General features: G+C 44.6%; 1 protein-coding gene across 1 annotated transcript in view; it reads right to left on the minus strand.

Moving 5' to 3' along the window:
• Window positions 1-4,107: 4,107 nt before the first annotated feature.
• The window catches only part of CRAT (carnitine O-acetyltransferase), a 32,484-nt gene continuing 19,045 nt past the window's right edge, over window positions 4,108-17,546 (minus strand). The window contains exons 7-14 of the mRNA XM_063316067.1: window positions 16,879-17,057; window positions 15,237-15,337; window positions 14,302-14,421; window positions 13,276-13,398; window positions 11,251-11,386; window positions 10,289-10,351; window positions 7,965-8,102; window positions 4,108-5,570 (exon numbers count right to left, since the gene is read on the minus strand). Coding sequence (XP_063172137.1) covers window positions 5,355-5,570; window positions 7,965-8,102; window positions 10,289-10,351; window positions 11,251-11,386; window positions 13,276-13,398; window positions 14,302-14,421; window positions 15,237-15,337; window positions 16,879-17,057 — 1,076 coding nt within the window. The 3' untranslated portion in view covers window positions 4,108-5,354. The remainder of the gene's footprint in view (window positions 5,571-7,964; window positions 8,103-10,288; window positions 10,352-11,250; window positions 11,387-13,275; window positions 13,399-14,301; window positions 14,422-15,236; window positions 15,338-16,878; window positions 17,058-17,546) is intronic.

Below are 17,546 nucleotides of genomic sequence, written 5' to 3' on the forward strand. Positions count from 1 at the left end.
TGACTTGGTGGTGAGAGTTAAGGCTATTGCTCAGCAGCAGCAACAGAAACGGATCCTTTGCTCAGGATTATGCCTGTGCTGGTTTTTGTGTGTGTTTTGGTGTCTACCCCCAGCAAGGCAGCTCAACAGCACCAGCCAGACAGCAGGTGATTACTAGCAATATGGGTCTGGCGGTCCTGATATTGTCAGTTTAGCCAGCTGCCCGACCTGCTTCAGCGGTCAGTTGAATGCCAAATGCAAACCCCACAGCCCATTTTTTTTCCAGGTTAAGTTCAGGCCCAAATGAACCCTGCCTTGTGGCTCAGCTGTTCACTTAACCCAGCATACCTCGTGTCACCTGAATGCAAAAGCGGGGTTTGGGCTGCTGCGCGGAATGGGGTGGCTGCAGCCACACCGTCTCCTTTGGCTTGCACAACCTGTGAACCTTCAGTGAAGAAACCACGTTTGCGGGCATCACATAAGCAAATGGAATTGCAGCTTTGTGAGATGGCCTGCTTTTGACAACAGGCTAAATCATTTTAGCCTAGCCTGGTGTGTGTTGTGTGGACACGTGAGTACGTGAATGAATGGTATAGGGCTGCTGAAGCTGTAATTCACAGCAGCTTAAGAACCCCAGGTTCCGTACCCTGGTTTATGGCCAAATATTTTGTGTGAGCCCAGCCAATGGTGATTTCCTCCAGAAACCATTATTTAAACAAACCATGGATTAGCAAGTAGCATGAATCAGATGTGCAGGTGCATCCAGCTTGCAAACTTTCACATTCACGTTCTTTTCACTTCACAGCACAAGGGATTTTTTTTTTTTTTAACATGAGAATACATAAATCTACGTTTGCTCCGGAAAGAAACTTCTAAACAGCCTTGTCTTCCTGTCTTTTAATCGGGGTACATTTATACAGCTGAATGCCTTTGCATCTTTCAGAGCAGGACATATTAAAAAAACCATGTAATGCAGTTTATAATCCAATCACGCCAAAGAGCTAAAAAAAATCAAACAGCAAGAATGTGCAATGCTCGCTACACAGTGCAAAGTCTCTTCGGTACAAGCGTTCGTAGAATATTACAACAGGCAAAATTTCAGCCGTTTAAGACCTTAATTGGAGACCAACCTATGGAAGTATTTCAGTACTTCTAAAAAGTATTTTCCAGCTTAGCACCTTCCAGATCAGTGAAGCACCAACTCCCAGAATTCCTAGGGTTGGGCTGGCTAGGAGTTCCCAGAACTCTCAGCTAGGGAATCCTGGGAACTTCCATATTGAGTCTGGCTGGTGGTGATCTGGGAGTTACTGCCTGAAGACATCCAGAAGGTGCCCAATTAAGGAAGATCTTTCACCCTGCAAGAAAAGCAAGCAAGCAGCCTACACTTGCAGCACACACTTAACGGGGCGCCTGAATTAACCCACATTCTGAGCTTGCACAACACAGGAATAAAGAAACCCAACAGGTTGAATTCACACAACAGGCAAGGTTGCAAATAGAGTAATCAAGGTTGAACCTAATCTAATCCAACTAATCAAGGTTGAACCTAGGGAGTTTAGCATGTCGTACGAATGTGGTGTGAACCTAGGTCTTGGAGCCATGTGTGTTTGACACATGGGCTTTTCCCTGCCTCTGGTTTTTGTCACTTTTACATATTTATAAAGAATACTGATACTCTAAAGCAGTGTTTCTCACCTTTAAGCCATGTGGACTTCATGAAGCTGAAGTCCACATGTCTTAAAGTCCCCACCGTTGAGAAACACTGTTTTAAAGGCTATTTTTAACCTTACAGATATAACTTGTAAACCATTCTACTCTTCCCTCCCTGATCTCTGGGAGCAGGCAATATAAGGCACTTCTATGACCAGAGGGTTTCTGCTAATGTGCTTAATCAAGCAGCCAGATCTCATGAGTATCATGGCAAACACAACATAGTGGGAGAATTTCCCTCATCCTTCTTGAAGGAAGTCATCCTCCAGACCTCACTTGGCTCCATATGAGTTCTCCCATCCAGGAAATGCGTAGCTCGATAACACATTAGCCACAGAGCTCTCGTGGTAGGGCCATAGGAAAAAAAGCTAGCCTGCTACGCCCTGCTTTCTCCCCATCCTAGAAGCCTAAAGCATTTCATTATTCAAAATGCGGCATAAACAGTATTGCACCCTCCCAAAAAGTCGGCTTTCAGCCATGCCACCGCTGTGGCTCTCGTGATTTATGGTTGTGCAACGTGGGCAGATTTGGGGAGGGGGCTCTAGGAGAAGCTTATAATCCTGAAACGATAAATTCCTTTTTGGTAGTGTTTTTCTAGGCATCTACCAGCCTATCTTGCAGAGAAGAATGGCTCAAACTGCAAATTTGGAAAGTGAACTGAACAAAAAGTGCACCCATCTGTCCAACAGTTGCTTTAAATGGGGCAAGGAATTTTTTCCTAGCTAGGAGACGCTCTTCTACATTTGAGGGCAGGATTAGAGGGCTGCATTTCAGCAATAAAACTTAGTTACAAGATTGATGGGGTGGGGGGCTGACCGTCTCTGCTTTAGATCCACTGCATAGAAGATAGCTTAGAAAAAGCTGCTAGATATAATTTCTCATTAATCGAACCACACTTACCACAATTTGAAAGTTAGAAGTAGAAACAAAACAGCCACAAAAATTCACCACATTTGGATTCCAAAGACTTAAAAGCTTCCAAATTCTGAATATAGAATGGAGACGTTGATGGGAAACCATTACAAGTGGCACGCAGCAATCTTTTCAATTAAGATTAGCTGGGCAGGAATTTTCAAAGTGGAGTAGCAACAAAGAAAACAAAAGTCAATTCCCCAATTGTTTACCTCTTCTTATTTTTCCAATATTCTGAATCAGTTTCAAGAATGGAGAGAGAAACACACACTTAATTTCTGGGATTGCCATGCTAACACAGCAGTGTTTGCCCTACATCTTATCCAGCTCCTGAAATTCACCATTTTTTCTGTGTCAACAAATGGTTGACAAGCTGAACCTGCTTTTCCAAATAACCCACTTTCTGGGTTCACACAATCCACTGAACTAACCACACCAAATGTGGAATGATCGACTAATCAAGGTTAACATTCCCCCATCTTAAGCTGGGCAAATTGTAGCAGCTAAAAACTCTGATGTAACTAAGGAGGTTGTATGGACAAGAGAAATGCCCATGTACAAGAATGCAGATAGCTGACATCTGTTTCCTGGAGGTCAACGATGACGACTAAAATAGACATCCTGAATTGGCTAGACAGAATTGGCAATCCAGCAAAGGAAGCTCAAAAAACTGGTAGAAATTCGGAGCTAAGCTGAGCTCCTGACAAATGCAGTAGCAAAGTTTTTTTTAAGCAGGCTCATCAATCAACGAAAGAACGTATGTTGGCACAGAAAGTCCTAAGTTCTGATGTTGGCATTTTCAGTTCAAATGCTCATCAGCCTCAACTCCAGCAGGACAACACTCTGGATCAATTTTGTACATACAGATCAAAGAATCAGCCATTGGTCCAGATAACCCAGCAAGGTGGGTGGGTTAACCAGGATGTATCAGGCCAGAATTGCTCACCAAGAGATTCCTGCAGCCTCAAGAACGTTCCCGCAGCATCAATGGGGCAACGGATACATCCTTGTTTCTCAAATGTTTCCCCCCTCCCTTCCATGACTATGTATTTCACATGAGCAAACTGCCCTACAGGATGCCAAAAGGGAGAATATAAATTTAAAGGGAGAGGGTGATTTGCCAGACTGGGACAAAGTTCAGACACTTTATGATCAAGAAGAGAATTGAATGAAGACTTTCACCAGTTAGATGTCCAGTCTTTTACTCAATGCTAGGGAAAATGTGCCTTTTGAAAACTTGAATGCAGTACAACAGATCTTCAGTCACCTGCCCTTTTAGGATTGCTGAATGCTGCAAATGCTGGAGAAACCTCGTCAAAGTCAAAGGAAGGGGACACTTTTGGAATAAAATTAAACTGATTTTACTTCAAAAGCGTCCCCTTCGTTTGACTTTGACAAGGTTCTTTAGAACTTCCAAGCCAACATACTGAGGTATCAAATGCATACAATAATCAGAGAATCTAAGTGTGTTGGCTTGGAAATATCTTGGATTCAAGATAACCAGAGTAGACAAGATTGCCCAAAAGCAGCAGACAGTCATTTTTCTAATTCAAAACCTGATTCCCTATTTTAAAAGCCCAATATATCAAAAGTAATCATTACTTATTCAGTTTGGATCCTGTGCTGCTGTATTACTGAGCAAGTTATTTCTCCTCTCCTTAACTTGGTGGCTTTTAGATGTACTGGACAACAGCATCCCTCATCCACAGCTACTTGGCTGTGAGTGAGGATCATGGCAATCCACCACATCTACAGGACTCTGGATTGAAAGATGAAACATTATTTCCACCAACAGGCTTGGAACTAATCTATCACTGAGCAGCATGGACCACTCCAAATAGAGCAAAGCCCAAGCAAGGTTCTCAGAAATGCCTGATCTTTGCAAAGCAGTCACGATAGGAACTTGGGATGGGAAGAGGGAGTTCAGAAGGGACCACACCTGCACCTTTAACTGGGCCTTCGCTCTGGAACCAGAGCTGTGGTGACCACCTCCCCATTCCACTGGGGAAGAACCAAGAATGCGATAGCAGCACGCAATACTCCTTGGTAGAAACTCACCACGCCATTGCAAAGATGATCAGATGCTTTCAGCAACTCTGCAAGACACGCGTGGACTGGCTGAATGTCTACATACTGCCTTACGCCTTCAAAATGGCAAGATGGACATCGGCCGAAAGCAAAATATCCAAACACTTGGTGGAATGGGGCAAACATGGAGGACAGGGTAGGGTAGAAAGGGGGGAAGGGGGAAGAGGAGGAGGAGTAAAAGTAATCTTCATCATCAAACAATAAGATGGCTCTAGCATGAAACCCATCATACTGATGGATGCTATGAAACTGACTTGTATATTCAGATAGATGGCAAACACTGTATGAATCACAGGCTAAACATCTCTGGAGACTCTGAGCTACGACCTGCTTGTTCAATCTAGCATCAAGCCAAGGAAGGTCCAGATTCCCTTTGCTTCAGAAGCCTTACTCCCCGTTCTCCCTAAACACCTCTCTAAGGCACAGACTGATACAAACGGAGGAAAGGTGACCAGGCAGGGGAATGGATGAGGTAACCCTGGTGTCGTCCCTGTTCAGTGTGGTTGAGTTCATTTCCATCCCCAAAACTCAGCACAACAAAGAAAAGTCTTCTGTCCCCCTGGGGGAAGTCCAGGGTATGGTTGGGGCCCACACCAGGGGACAATTAGTTTGACAGGTAGTTAGCCTCTCTAAGGCTTCCAGCAACACCTTCCCTCCCTACCCTCTTAAAGTTTGGACTTGGGGTTTGACTGGAGCACAAGACGCATGTCCAGCAGGGCCTGTTCCAAATAATGGGCCATCCGGGCGGCATTTGTTTCGCTACAGCTGTTGAAGGCCGAGACGGCGAAGTTGATGTGCTCCTCCATGGGGTTGTAGCAAATGCCGTAACCGTCTGGCACGACCGGGCCAAAACACATCACACAGTCTGTCTTGGCGGGGACCTGCAGGCAGGAGAGAACAGGCACTGATTTAAAACGGGTGTCCCCCCCCCACTGAAACTAGCTTCTAGCCAACCATGTCAATAACTACGCCAGTTCTCCCCTGTCTTCTGCTCACTGTAGGCTGGTTTCTCTTCCTGAAGTACTGGATTTATATTCCACTTTTCTTTCTTTGGAAAAGAAGTAGAAGAGGAGGAAGACAGGGGATATATAACACCTAAGTATTCCACAAATGTTCTGTGATCTGGAGACCTTTGGGGAAGACCCAGGAGTTATAATTAAAGAGAAGTGAAGATGGCAGGCATTTGCCCACACAGTCAAGAGCTGAGCTCCACTCAGTACCTGTGTTTCTGCAACCCAACACCCCCAATTTTTTGTTGTTCTTCAGTCGTTAAGTCATGTCCAACTCTTCATGATCCCATGGACCACAGCACGCCAGGCCTTCCTGTCCTCCACTGTCTCCTGGAGTTTACTCAAATTCATGTTCATTGCATCGGTGATGCTATCTCACCATCTCATCCTCTGCCGACCCCTTCTCCTGTTGCCTTCAGTCTTTCCTAGCATCAGGGCTTGCCATTAATACAAATAAACATAGGTTAGTACATCTTGAAATGCTGATATGAAGAGGAGGAAAGCGAGTTTGGTCTAGTGGTTAAGGCAATGGGCTAGAAACCAGGAGACGGTGAGTTCTGGTCCTGCCTTAGGCACGAAACCCAGCTGGGTGGCCTTGGGCCAGTCGCTCTCTCTCAGCCCAAGGGCCAATCAGGCGTGGTAGGAGAGTTCTAGTTCCGCCTTAGGCATGAAAGCCGGCTGGGTGACCGTGGGCCAGTCGCTCTCTCTCAGCCCAAGGGCCAATCAGGCGTGGTAGGAGAGTTCTAGTTCCGCCTTAGGCATGAAAGCCGGCTGGGTGACCGTGGGCCAGTCGCTCTCTCTCAGCCCAAGGGCCAATCAGGCGTGGTAGGAGAGTTCTAGTTCCGCCTTAGGCATGAAAGCCGGCTGGGTGACCGTGGGCCAGTCGCTCTCTCTCAGCCCAAGGGCCAATCAGGCGTGGTAGGAGAGTTCTAGTCCCGCCTTAGGCACGAAAGCCGGCTGGGTGACCGTGGGCCAGTCGCTCTCTCTCAGCCCAAGGGCCAATCAGGCGTGGTAGGAGAGTTCTAGTCCCGCCTTAGGCACGAAAGCCGGCTGGGTGACCGTGGGCCAGTCGCTCTCTCTCAGCCCAAGGGCCAATCAGGCGTGGTAGGAGAGTTCTAGTCCCGCCTTAGGCACAAAAGCCGGCTGGGCGACCTTGGGCCAGTTGCTCTCTCTCAGCCCAACCCACCTCACAGGGTGGTTGTTGTGGGGAAAATAGGAGGAGGAAGGAGTATGACGTATGTTCGCTGCCTTGAGTTATTTATAAAAAAAATAAGGTGGGATATAAAATAAAAATAAATAAAACGCCATAGGATTTAGACGACGTTACCATAATTAACTCACTGAAAATATGATTAAAACAGGCTCTCTTGGAATGATTTGAAATGCTTCTTTCCAATTTCCTCTCCAATTAGGCTGCCACTGATGAGATAAACTCTGAACAGGCTCAGCTTCTATCTGTTGACTGTTTTAAGTCTCTTCTCCCATTTCTACTAGCAATTTGTCACAGCTGATTTTTAAAAATCTTTTTCTCCACCACTGAACAGGAAACTCAAGGTAGTCAATTTCAATCTTTCTAGTCAATTTCACAAGCCTTTCTAGTCAGTTTCAGAGCACCAAGGCAATTCCTGTCACAAGACCCTTTTCCTCACACCTTCAGCCCAGAGAAACCAAAAACCACACCCTTTTACTGTGCCTGTTTTACAGAGATGCCTGTGAAACATCTAATTTGCTTTTTCAAACGAATCCTTCTGACAGACAGAATTTTGTACGTTTCTTTCTTCAATGAGAGCTAAAACTGGACATTTCCAACCGTGTGGCTAAATTTACGGTGACTGCCATTTTCATCTATTCACAACTGGTGTTTAAATAACCAGCAATAAGAACTATATGAAGTTTGCAAGCATTTTTAAAAATGTCATGAGTTTTAGGCATGAAAGCTGTCTGGGTGACCTTGGGCAGCCATTCTCTCTCAACCCAACCCACCTCACAGGGTGGTGGTTGTGGGGAAAATAGGGGGAAGAAAGCGTATTAGGTATATTTGCCACCTTGAGTTATTTATAAAAATAGTAAAGGTGGGATAGTAAATAAATAAATAAAATAAACTCTGAAAGAGATTGTAATCTGTTCTGAAAATCCACCATCAGAAAACTCAGGAAAAACATCATGAAGATGGATTGGAGGTGGTGCATAACCACCCAATAACTAAACACAGAAAGAAATAGCCCCCAAACGCCTGATCCATTGCAATGTGGGGTCCCAGCTTACCTGGCTGGTGGAGAGATTGAAATGCATGGCAACAGCGTAGGCAGTATCCATGAAGAGTTCAGGGATGCTCACCAGATCCTCGATAGCTTGAAGCTTCAGGCCCAAAAGGTGACGATCAATTGCATTTCCTCTAATTGCCTACGAGGGAGAGAGAGAAACCCACGGGGGAGCAACGTCACCACTGCTTAGAGGTATGCTATTTCAAAGGAAGGTGGAAGGGTCGGTTCCAGGCCGATCAAAGTTTTGATGTGATGGTCTGTGGGAATGACCTCGGGAGGCAGGAGGAAGAGCTACAGATTAGACAGCCATCATGCAAAAGTTATCTCAGTCCACAGAAGGCGGGAGGGCGTGGGAAGCATTTCAGAAGGGACCCTCCCTAGTTTTCTGGGGAGTAAAAGGAGAGGAAGGGAGAAATCCTTTCAGACTTGCAAGATTGATGCTACTCCTTCGAGGTAGTCCAGTCAAGAAGCACAACAGTGAAGACTAGCTCTATCTTTATTGTAAGGCTACATTAACAGAACCTTGCAAGACTGAAAGGATTTCTCCTCTCTTTTCCTTTTACTCTTCGGAAAACTAGGGAGGGTCCCTTTTGAGACGTTTCCCACGCCCCTATTCCTTCTGCAGGCTCAGCTGCCTCTTATCGGACTGTTGCCTAGTCTGCGGCTCTCCCCTCCTGTCTCCCAAGGTCACCCCCACAGACCATTACATTGGAGATCGTTATGAACAATCCACCACAAGCTTCCCCATTATCGGTGAACAGATCTGCATTCTCACCAGATCATCAGAAGCCTGTTAGAAAGAAAATCAGAAAGTCTCCGCACTAACATAGACAAGAATATATTACAGGCAATCCTCGTTATTCATGGGTTCCGTATTTGCAAATTCGCCCTACTCGCTAAGATGGATCTGCAACCCCCAAATCAATACTCACTATGTTTTTGCGGTCATTCGTGGACATGCGCAGAGTGGCGAAAATTTTTGAGTCGCCGCTCTGCGCATGTCTGTCTTCTCTCAATGATCTTGCTGGTTAAAATGGCCATCAAAAGTTAGCTTTTTAAATGAAATTTTAAATGCTTAATCTTTGTTATTTTTTTTTCCCGGGACTTACTTTATTTGTAAGAAATATATATCATGAAATAAGGTGTCTTTAAACGGAAACACACATAAAACAAAGTTATGTATTGATCAGTTGTTGAAAATGTTGTGGCCAGATGCTCGTAGGAACCTAACCCTGTATTTCCCTAGAAGCAGAGGTTCAGTATTTGTGGCAATTTTATAAAACGCAACTATCGCAAATAATGAGAATTTACTGTAGCTCTAAATTTGAAACAAATTCAGTTGCTGGCATTCTTGTAACTCTACCCCTTTCAAGTCAATAAATCTTGTTGAAGAGAATTCTGTATTTAACATGCTCAGAAAAAAATCACTGTCAGTTTCAGACAGCTGTCAAAGGCCCTGATACAAGTATGGGTTCTGAAACTCCCACCTAGATAAACCCATACTCCCTGCATTCCCTGAGTTATTGTTGTAACAGCAAGAAACAAATAGTAAAATAAAAACCTTAATATGAATAATAGCAATGGTAACACCAGCTATAATAAAACTACAACATATTAAGTTATTGTACAATAAAGTAAATTCAATCGAAGAGAATATTTGTAGCTCAGGGTTGAACTGGGGAGTCTGTGGTGCTCTCTGAACCTGGTTGTTTTCTTGCAGATGTTTCACTGCCAGACTAGGCAACATCTTCAGTGTGAAAAAACACTGTTTTTCACACTGAAGATGTTGCCTAGTCTGGCAATGAAATGTCTGCAAGAAAACAACAAGGCTCAGAGAGCACCATGGACTCCACAATAAAGAAAATTATATATAATGTTATATACAATAAACAATATTCAAGCAGTCCTCGCTTAACAACCACAAGTGGGACCAGAATTTCAGTTGCTAAGTGAATCCAACCAAATTTTATGACCTTTTCTGCAGTGGTCGTTAAGCAAATCACGAGCATTAAGCGAACCATGTGGTTGTTAAGTGAATCACACGGTTCTCCATTGATTTTGCTTGCCAAAGTCGGCTGGGAAGGTTGAAAATGGCAATCGTGGGACACTGTGACAGTCATAAATGTGAACCGGATGCCAAGTGTCCAAATTGTGATCACATGACTGCAGGGGAACACTGTGACAGCTGTAACTGTGAGGACCAGTCACAAGTTGGTTTTTCCAGCACCATTGGAAGCCCAAACCGTCACTAAACAAATGGTTGTTAAGCGAGGACTACCTGTATTAGTAGGTTATTATTTATAATGTAGTAATAGTAATACCCACCATGTCAGTATAGCTTCGATGCGCGTGGGTTGCTCGTCTCAGCAACTCCGCCTTCTCCTGATTCTAAGGAAGAAACAGTCGCTAAACACAACTATCAGGGTCTCAGAAAGAGGGTGGAGATTTGCAAAATATTACAAGCACAGGACCTCCTCATATTTTCCCTTTCACTGCGAAATGAGTCGCCATCTCCCCAGTGTATCAACAGATGGTTGGCAAGAGGATCAAAACATCTCTACGCTTTTCCCTTTCAATAAATCTGGCTAAAAAAGACTCTTGCTTTTCAGTTGTAAGAGGCTACTAAGGCGACTGCCCAAATCTGGCTTTTCTTTCCATCTCCAGTCCACTTAAGAAGTTTCTAATCTTTCACATGTCTGCAGTAGTTATTCTCCATTAAAAAAATATTAATCTATTTATTACAAAAAAAAAAAAAAAAAGATCCAACCTGGGTAGCTTTCAGCGAAAACAATAACCTACCCTGGAAATGAAAAGCACAAGAACGAAAAAAAATACAGCCCGAAAATCACGTTTTCCTGAATTTTCCTTCCGAATGGCATTTAGACACATTTCAACCATGAGTCAAAAAAGGTGGGTACATTTTGAAATCGCAGAAAAGGCCCTCCAAACTTGTCTGGCTGGAGCAAAAAAAGGGATGTGTTTAGCATCCACCCCCTCAAAAGAACACTTTGGTCGCAACACCCATGTGCCAGAGAAAAAGTAAGTGTTGCATCCTTTCCAAAGAGGTCTTCAACTGAGGATCCTCCGTGTAGGAAGGTGGGCTACACAGTGTAAAAATAAATCCAATAAATAAATCCCATCCATCATCATCTGAAAGAGACAGGCGGTCTCTTCTCCCGCACAGCCATGCTTGGGAAAATGGATGTTATCTCCGTCGCCTTAAGGATTCCTGAAATATAAAGCAACCCGTGGCATCATGGGTAAAACATGGATGCCGATTGGCCTACCTGTTTGTTGTCAGCACTCATAGCCTGTACAAACTTCAGCACGTCCATGGAGGCCGAGCGGATGGTGTCAGTCCGTCCAAGACGGAACATACGGAGCGAGGCACTTTCATAAGTAGCGCGAATCTCCCCGTGCATCCTAAAAGAACAAGACGAAGAAGAAAAATGTAGGCCCCCCCACCCTAAATCAAAACGGGCTTCCAAAAAGGGTTGGAGCAATTCATGGAAGTCCCGGGGATCAAGGGCTCTTAGCCTTGAGGGCAGTTGGACTGCCCCTGAAGGCCATCTGCTGGAGGCTGGTGGGCTTCCTTGGGCAGCTGGTTAAGAACCTAAGAAGCTATGCCGCGCCCTGCTGGACTGGACCTGGACTGGTTCTCACAGTGGCCCACCAGCTGCCCAAGGAAGCCCACCAGCCTCCCAGCAGATGGCCTTCAGGGGTAGCCTCACTGCCCCCAAGAGCCCTCGATCCCCAACTGGTCCAACCCTTTTTGAGGCTGGCCAAGCTGGCGGCCAGCACCACATCCCAAGATGGCGAATTCCCAACTTGAATTATGCATTGTGCAAAAAGATACTTCTTTTTGTCTGTCCTGATTCTTCCCAGATTCAGTTTCACTAGGTGACCTCTGGTTTGAGGATTTTGGGAAGGGGAGAAGAGCTTTTCCTTGTCCACTTGATCCCCACCATGCATCATCTTGTACAGCTCCATCATGTTCTCCTCTCATTCGCCTCCTTTCTAGACCAGAAAGCCCACGACGTCACAACCTGTCCTCGTAGGGGATCTGCCCCAGCCCCCGGATCCTCTTCATCCCCCTCCTCTGAACCTTCTCCGGCTCCACCACGTTCTCCTTGAGGTGTGGCAACCAGGACTGCACACAATGTTTCAGATGCAGTGGCACCGATTCATATCAGGGCATTGGGATACTAGAGGGCCAGTTTGGTATCAATCGATCAATCGTTTATTGCAGTCTAGACCAGTACAAGGATGATACTCTGTGAAAGTATGCATGGTCTAACTTAAAACGATAGCAACCTACGATAAAATTAAAAGTTAAAATAAGAGTCAATTTGGTATACTGGTTAAGGCACCAGGCTAGAAACCAGGAGACCATGAGTTCCAGTCCCGCCTTAGGCACAAAGCCAGCTGGTGACCTTGGGCCAGTCACTCTCTCTTAGCCCTGGGAAGGAGGCAATGGCAAACCACTTCCGAAAAACCTGTCAAGAAAACTGCAGGGACTTTGTCCAGGCAGCCTCCAAGAATCGGACATGACTGTACAGATTTAAAAAAAAATTGTGATATTGTGTCAACACCTTCTCTGAACTGTTTATCGCAGCCCTTCTCAACATTTTGACCCTGCAGGAACCCTTGAAACATTTTTCAGGCCTCGGGGAACCCCTGCCGATTCAGGCTCAAATACAGGCCAGAAGTTACAAAAGTATTCTATTCGTTTCATGCATAGGCCTGTCTATATGCCTTAACAGTGCTCTTAAACTAAAAATAAAGAAGGAAAGTTAGCACTTTAATGTGAAGTTGCCTGAATTTGAAATAATTTTTTAAATAAATTGTGATCTCCCAGGAAGCGCTAGGGACCTCTCGCGGAACCCCAGGGTGCCACGGAACCCTGGTTGAGGAACCCTGGTTTATCATTACTCCAGGATCTCTTTCCTTATCAGTCACTGCTAGCTCAGATCCCATTAGCTGGGCCACTGTCAGAACAAACTACTGGCCTAGATGGGCCAGGGGTCCAATCTATAAGAGCAAGAAGGTTCTGCTCTTCCCTGCAAAATTAATTTTAGGTTACTTTCCCTTGACAAGACCCTTCCTTGATTTAAAAAGCTTTCCCCAGCAAGATTAAAGCTAACAGCTACCCTTCCCACTGCACTCAGCCAACAGGGTGAACAAGTGATGATGGGAACTGTAATTCACTCTGTTGAAGGGGGCTGTTAATACCCACCTTATTGGGGTATCCATAAATCCAAGCCATTTACATCACTAGGACTGGGGAAAAACCAGTGCAGCTCCCCATTTACCTGTAGTAAGCCAACTGCAAAGCGGCTTGAATAAAAGCATCCGGACTGATTTTCTCCGACTTGGGGAAATTCTTTCCAAACTGATGGAATACGATCACCTTGACGTCCAAATCTTGCACCATGCTGCAGAAAAAGGATGGAGAACAGATCAAACAAGGGTTCCTCAAAGATTCTTTGCCATGTTTTCCCCAGGAAATTCAATTCAGTTCAGTTCAGTTCAATCCAGTTCAATTCAATTCAATTTTTTAATTTTATCTTGCAAAACCATTTCCCCTGCATCTCTATGCATGCTGATTGCTCTCAAAAACTTCCTTTGGAGATCTGTTCTGAAGGGTGAGGTTCCAACCCAGAAGTCTGCTTTCTCCTGCATTTCAGGAATGAGCAGCAAAGCAGGACTGGCTGAAATTTCCCTCCACCAGGAACTAAGGAAGAAACTGGCTTATCCCACTCGCCTTTTCTTAAGCCTTCGATTGAAATGGCATTTTGCCGTGCTTTATTAAAGGAACAAATTTAATAACAACAATAGCATCATAACATGATAAGCAACAACCAACAATTACAAACAAATATCAGATTAATCATTCCATGTTAGGGGCAGAATCACAACATGACTTAATCAGATTGATCATCTACATCTAAATTAACAATTAACAGTAGACACAATCCAGATTCTTGTCTTTCAAGCTAAAGATTCTTGTCTTTAAGGCTTCTACCACCAACAGGTAGTGGAAAATCCTCAAAAATCAGTACTGACGTTTGACCGGTTCGGTGCAGTGAAGCTGAAACATACTCAAGCTGTAAAATGTCCTGCAAACAACTTCAAACCTCATGTGAACTAGAAACTTGACAGTTTCTTTAAAACAAAAGGAACAAATCTTCAGATGCTAGCTAGAAAATGTTAGCAGGAATTTGGATTTTTCATAGCAGCTTTTTCCAACCTGGGTAAAGCGGATTGGCTGTTGGTGGGTCAACTGTCCAAAACGGCCTTTACTTTGCCTCTAAAAATCCCGCCTCCCCGTTACTTACATGTTGAGGTTCTGCTTGGCCTCCTCAATGTCGTTCTTGATTTCTGGGGTGATATTAAACCGTAGTTTCTTCGGCATCGGTAAAGGGATCATGGGGGATCTTACAAGTTCTGGCTTCTTTCTACCAAAAACAGCAAAGGCATAATTTAAACAAGGAAAACCTGGGATTTTTAGTTTGAATTGGGAATTTATTTATCCTCCGAGTAAATGTCACCAACCAAGATAAAGTTTGCACAGAGCTGTTTCCCACCTAATCGGTTCTGGTGTTGGGTTCTCTAAGAATTGAGGCATCTCTGGCAAGCAGTAAGGGGACATAAGCAGCGAGCCTTTAGTTGACTTTTTTAAAGGTGCTGGAAGAGTTACGTACATCTTCAGTGACTGGGAAGCCCTTCTGGACTTTTTGCGCGAGAAAGAAAATGATTTTGTGATTTACAGTTTTGATGATTAGAAAGACTAGGTTAGAGAAAGAAGGGAACTGTGATGAAACTGGAGAGAGTGGTTGGATTAGAACTGTTTGTCTAACTGCTGAGAGGAAGATTGGAAGCCACTTCTTTATATATATAATTATTTTTCATGCTTTCTGTCTTTTTCTTTTCTTTTTTCTATCTTCTTTTCTGTTTTTTCTTTTCTTTTTCATGCTTATCTCACTTTTTTCTTTTTTTTTTATTTGAATGCATTTCTTATTATCTATTAATACAGGCAGTCCTCAACTTACAACCACAATTGAGACCGGAATTTCCATCATTAAGTTGTGGTCGTAAGTTGAGTCACTGTGTGAATGGATCTGATTTACGACCATTTTCATGGTGGCCGTTAAGTGAATGATGGGTCATTAAGCGAATCACCATGGTTGTTAAGTGAATCCAGCTTCCCCTGGGGAGGTTGCCAGAAGGAAAAAATAATTTCAAAAAGCCATTTAAAGCCAGGCAGCCTTACGTGTACTCCACGATGTGATCCAGCAGGGCTACAATTGGGGGGCCCTCGGAGGGCGCGTGTTCATACACCAACCCGCAGGACCCATCTTCAGCTACAATGAACTGCAAGGAAAAGCAGAGGCACTTAGAATGGGCACCGACACTGAAACCAGGAATCTTGGTTTGTTGGCTCTGTTGTTGCGCCATGAGACAATGCACAGGGCATCTTGAGGAGAAAGAAAGGTAAACATCTTTCCTGGACAATCATATTCAAGCTGCCATTATACAAGGAACCCAGTCTGGAATTCCAGAGATAACAAATAGCTATCAGAAATAGCAGCCATTGACAGCTGTCACTTTCCACAAATCTGTCCAGCACCCTATTAAAACCACCTAAATCAGTGCCCATCCCCACATCTGGAGGCACACCGTCACACAGTTTAACCCTTTGTGGTTGAAATCATTCCTCTTCTTGCTCCTGAAAATCCTCTTTTTTTGCTTTGATGGCTGACCCCCTTCTTCTAAACTTATGAGTAGGAATGGGCTGTGTTTTAGATCCAAAGCCGAAAATGGGTTTTGGGGGTGGAAGGCATGGAGAAGCACCCTGTCAGAGATTTTGAGGAGACTGGGAAAGTGAAGGAAGAAAAAGTAGATAGAAACAGTAAACAGGTAGAAGATGAGTCCATTTGCAACCTATCTCATAACTGACAACTCAGTCCAGGTGACCAAAAAGCTGGGAAAAAGCATTTCTAATTAAGGAGAGTCTGCCTTTATGAACTCACTATAAATGAACAAGGGAAGCGCTTCTGCATTTACCCCCAAGGCTATGTAACGGTGTGTGGAAAAGACCTTGGGAGACGGGGCAAAGAGACGCTGCCAAGGGAACGGTCAGATAAGAGGCAGCTGAGCCCACAGCTGGATAGTGGGCGGGGCAAGAGGCTCAGAAGGGACCCTCCCTAGTTTCTTGGGCTGTCACCAATAAATGCAGATATTGTCTTTTCTCCAATCAAAAAAGTTAGTTTATCCCTCTTAGCAAGATCTGTCAATTTCACCAATCATTCCTCCATAGTGGGCCTACATTCCTATATAGTTATAATGAATATGTCTGCATGAGATAATGGGTAAAACTGCTATCATGTATAGTCCTCTCCTGTAATGGTATGTGGGAATGACCTTGGGAGACAGGGCGAAGAGATACTGCCAAGGAACAGTCAGGTAAGAGAAGGCAGAGCCCACAGCTGCATAATGAGCGGGGAAAGAGGCTCAGAAGGGACCCTCCCTAGTTTCTCAGGCTGTAAAGGAGACAGAAGGATATTCCTACTTTCAGACTTTCAAGACTCTGTTAAGGTAGCCTTACAATAAAGTAGAATTAGCTCATCTGGTCGTGTTTCTTGTCTGGTCTACTTGGGAAGGCTGCCAGGCTAGCATTAAAGACACCCCACTGAAGTCTGTGTAACTCTTGCTTCCTTAAATTGGGTGGGGCTTGACAGATACCCCCCCTGTCAACACAACCTTTAAAAAGCTGTTTGTTTCCTGGAATAGGTGCGCAATCTGAGGAACATCTGCATCTGAGGTAAGGACACCCCAACAAGCACGTCCATGCCTGCCTTGAAATGTCTCTGAGGCTGTCACCAAGATCTTAGAGAGGTGGGGGCGGGTGTTACCTGGAGGGTTTTGTCGAACCAGCGGTTTCCACTGTTCCAACGACTTCCGCCACCGTGCAACATCTGAGCGGCCACTCGGCTCCTATAGACATCGTCCGAGACCCGGGGCATTGGGGCATCCAAGCACACAGTGAAGATGCTCTTTTCAATAGTGCGCACAGATTCCTTATTGGTCTTATCTAGAAAGGAAGGAAATGTGCCATCAGCCGGCAAGAAACCAACCCATTGATTGATCCAACAGTCAAGAGCGATCAGCTGCCTGGCTATCTCCCATAGACACCCAGGGAAGCATTTACAGGTAGTCCTCACTTAATGACCATTCATTTAGTGATGGTTCAGACTTACGACAGTGCTGAAAAAAACAACTTACAACCAGTGCTCACATTTACGACCATCACAGCGTCCCCCCGCAGTCATGTGATCACTATTTGGGCACTTGGCAACTGGGTCGCATTTATGACCATCACAGCATCCTCTGGTCATGTGATCACCATTTCTGATAAAATTTGGTAAATAAATAAATGTTTTTGACCTTCCCGGCCAGCTTCTGGCAAGCAAAATCAATGGGGAACCATGTGATTCGTTTCACGACCATGTGGTTCACTTAATGACCACGGTGATTTGCTTAACAACTGCCACAGAAAAGGTCATAAAATCAAGCTGGATTC

Source organism: Candoia aspera, chromosome 16 (assembly GCF_035149785.1).
Source record: "Candoia aspera isolate rCanAsp1 chromosome 16, rCanAsp1.hap2, whole genome shotgun sequence".
In the NCBI taxonomy this organism is placed as follows: Eukaryota; Metazoa; Chordata; class Lepidosauria; order Squamata; family Boidae; genus Candoia; species Candoia aspera.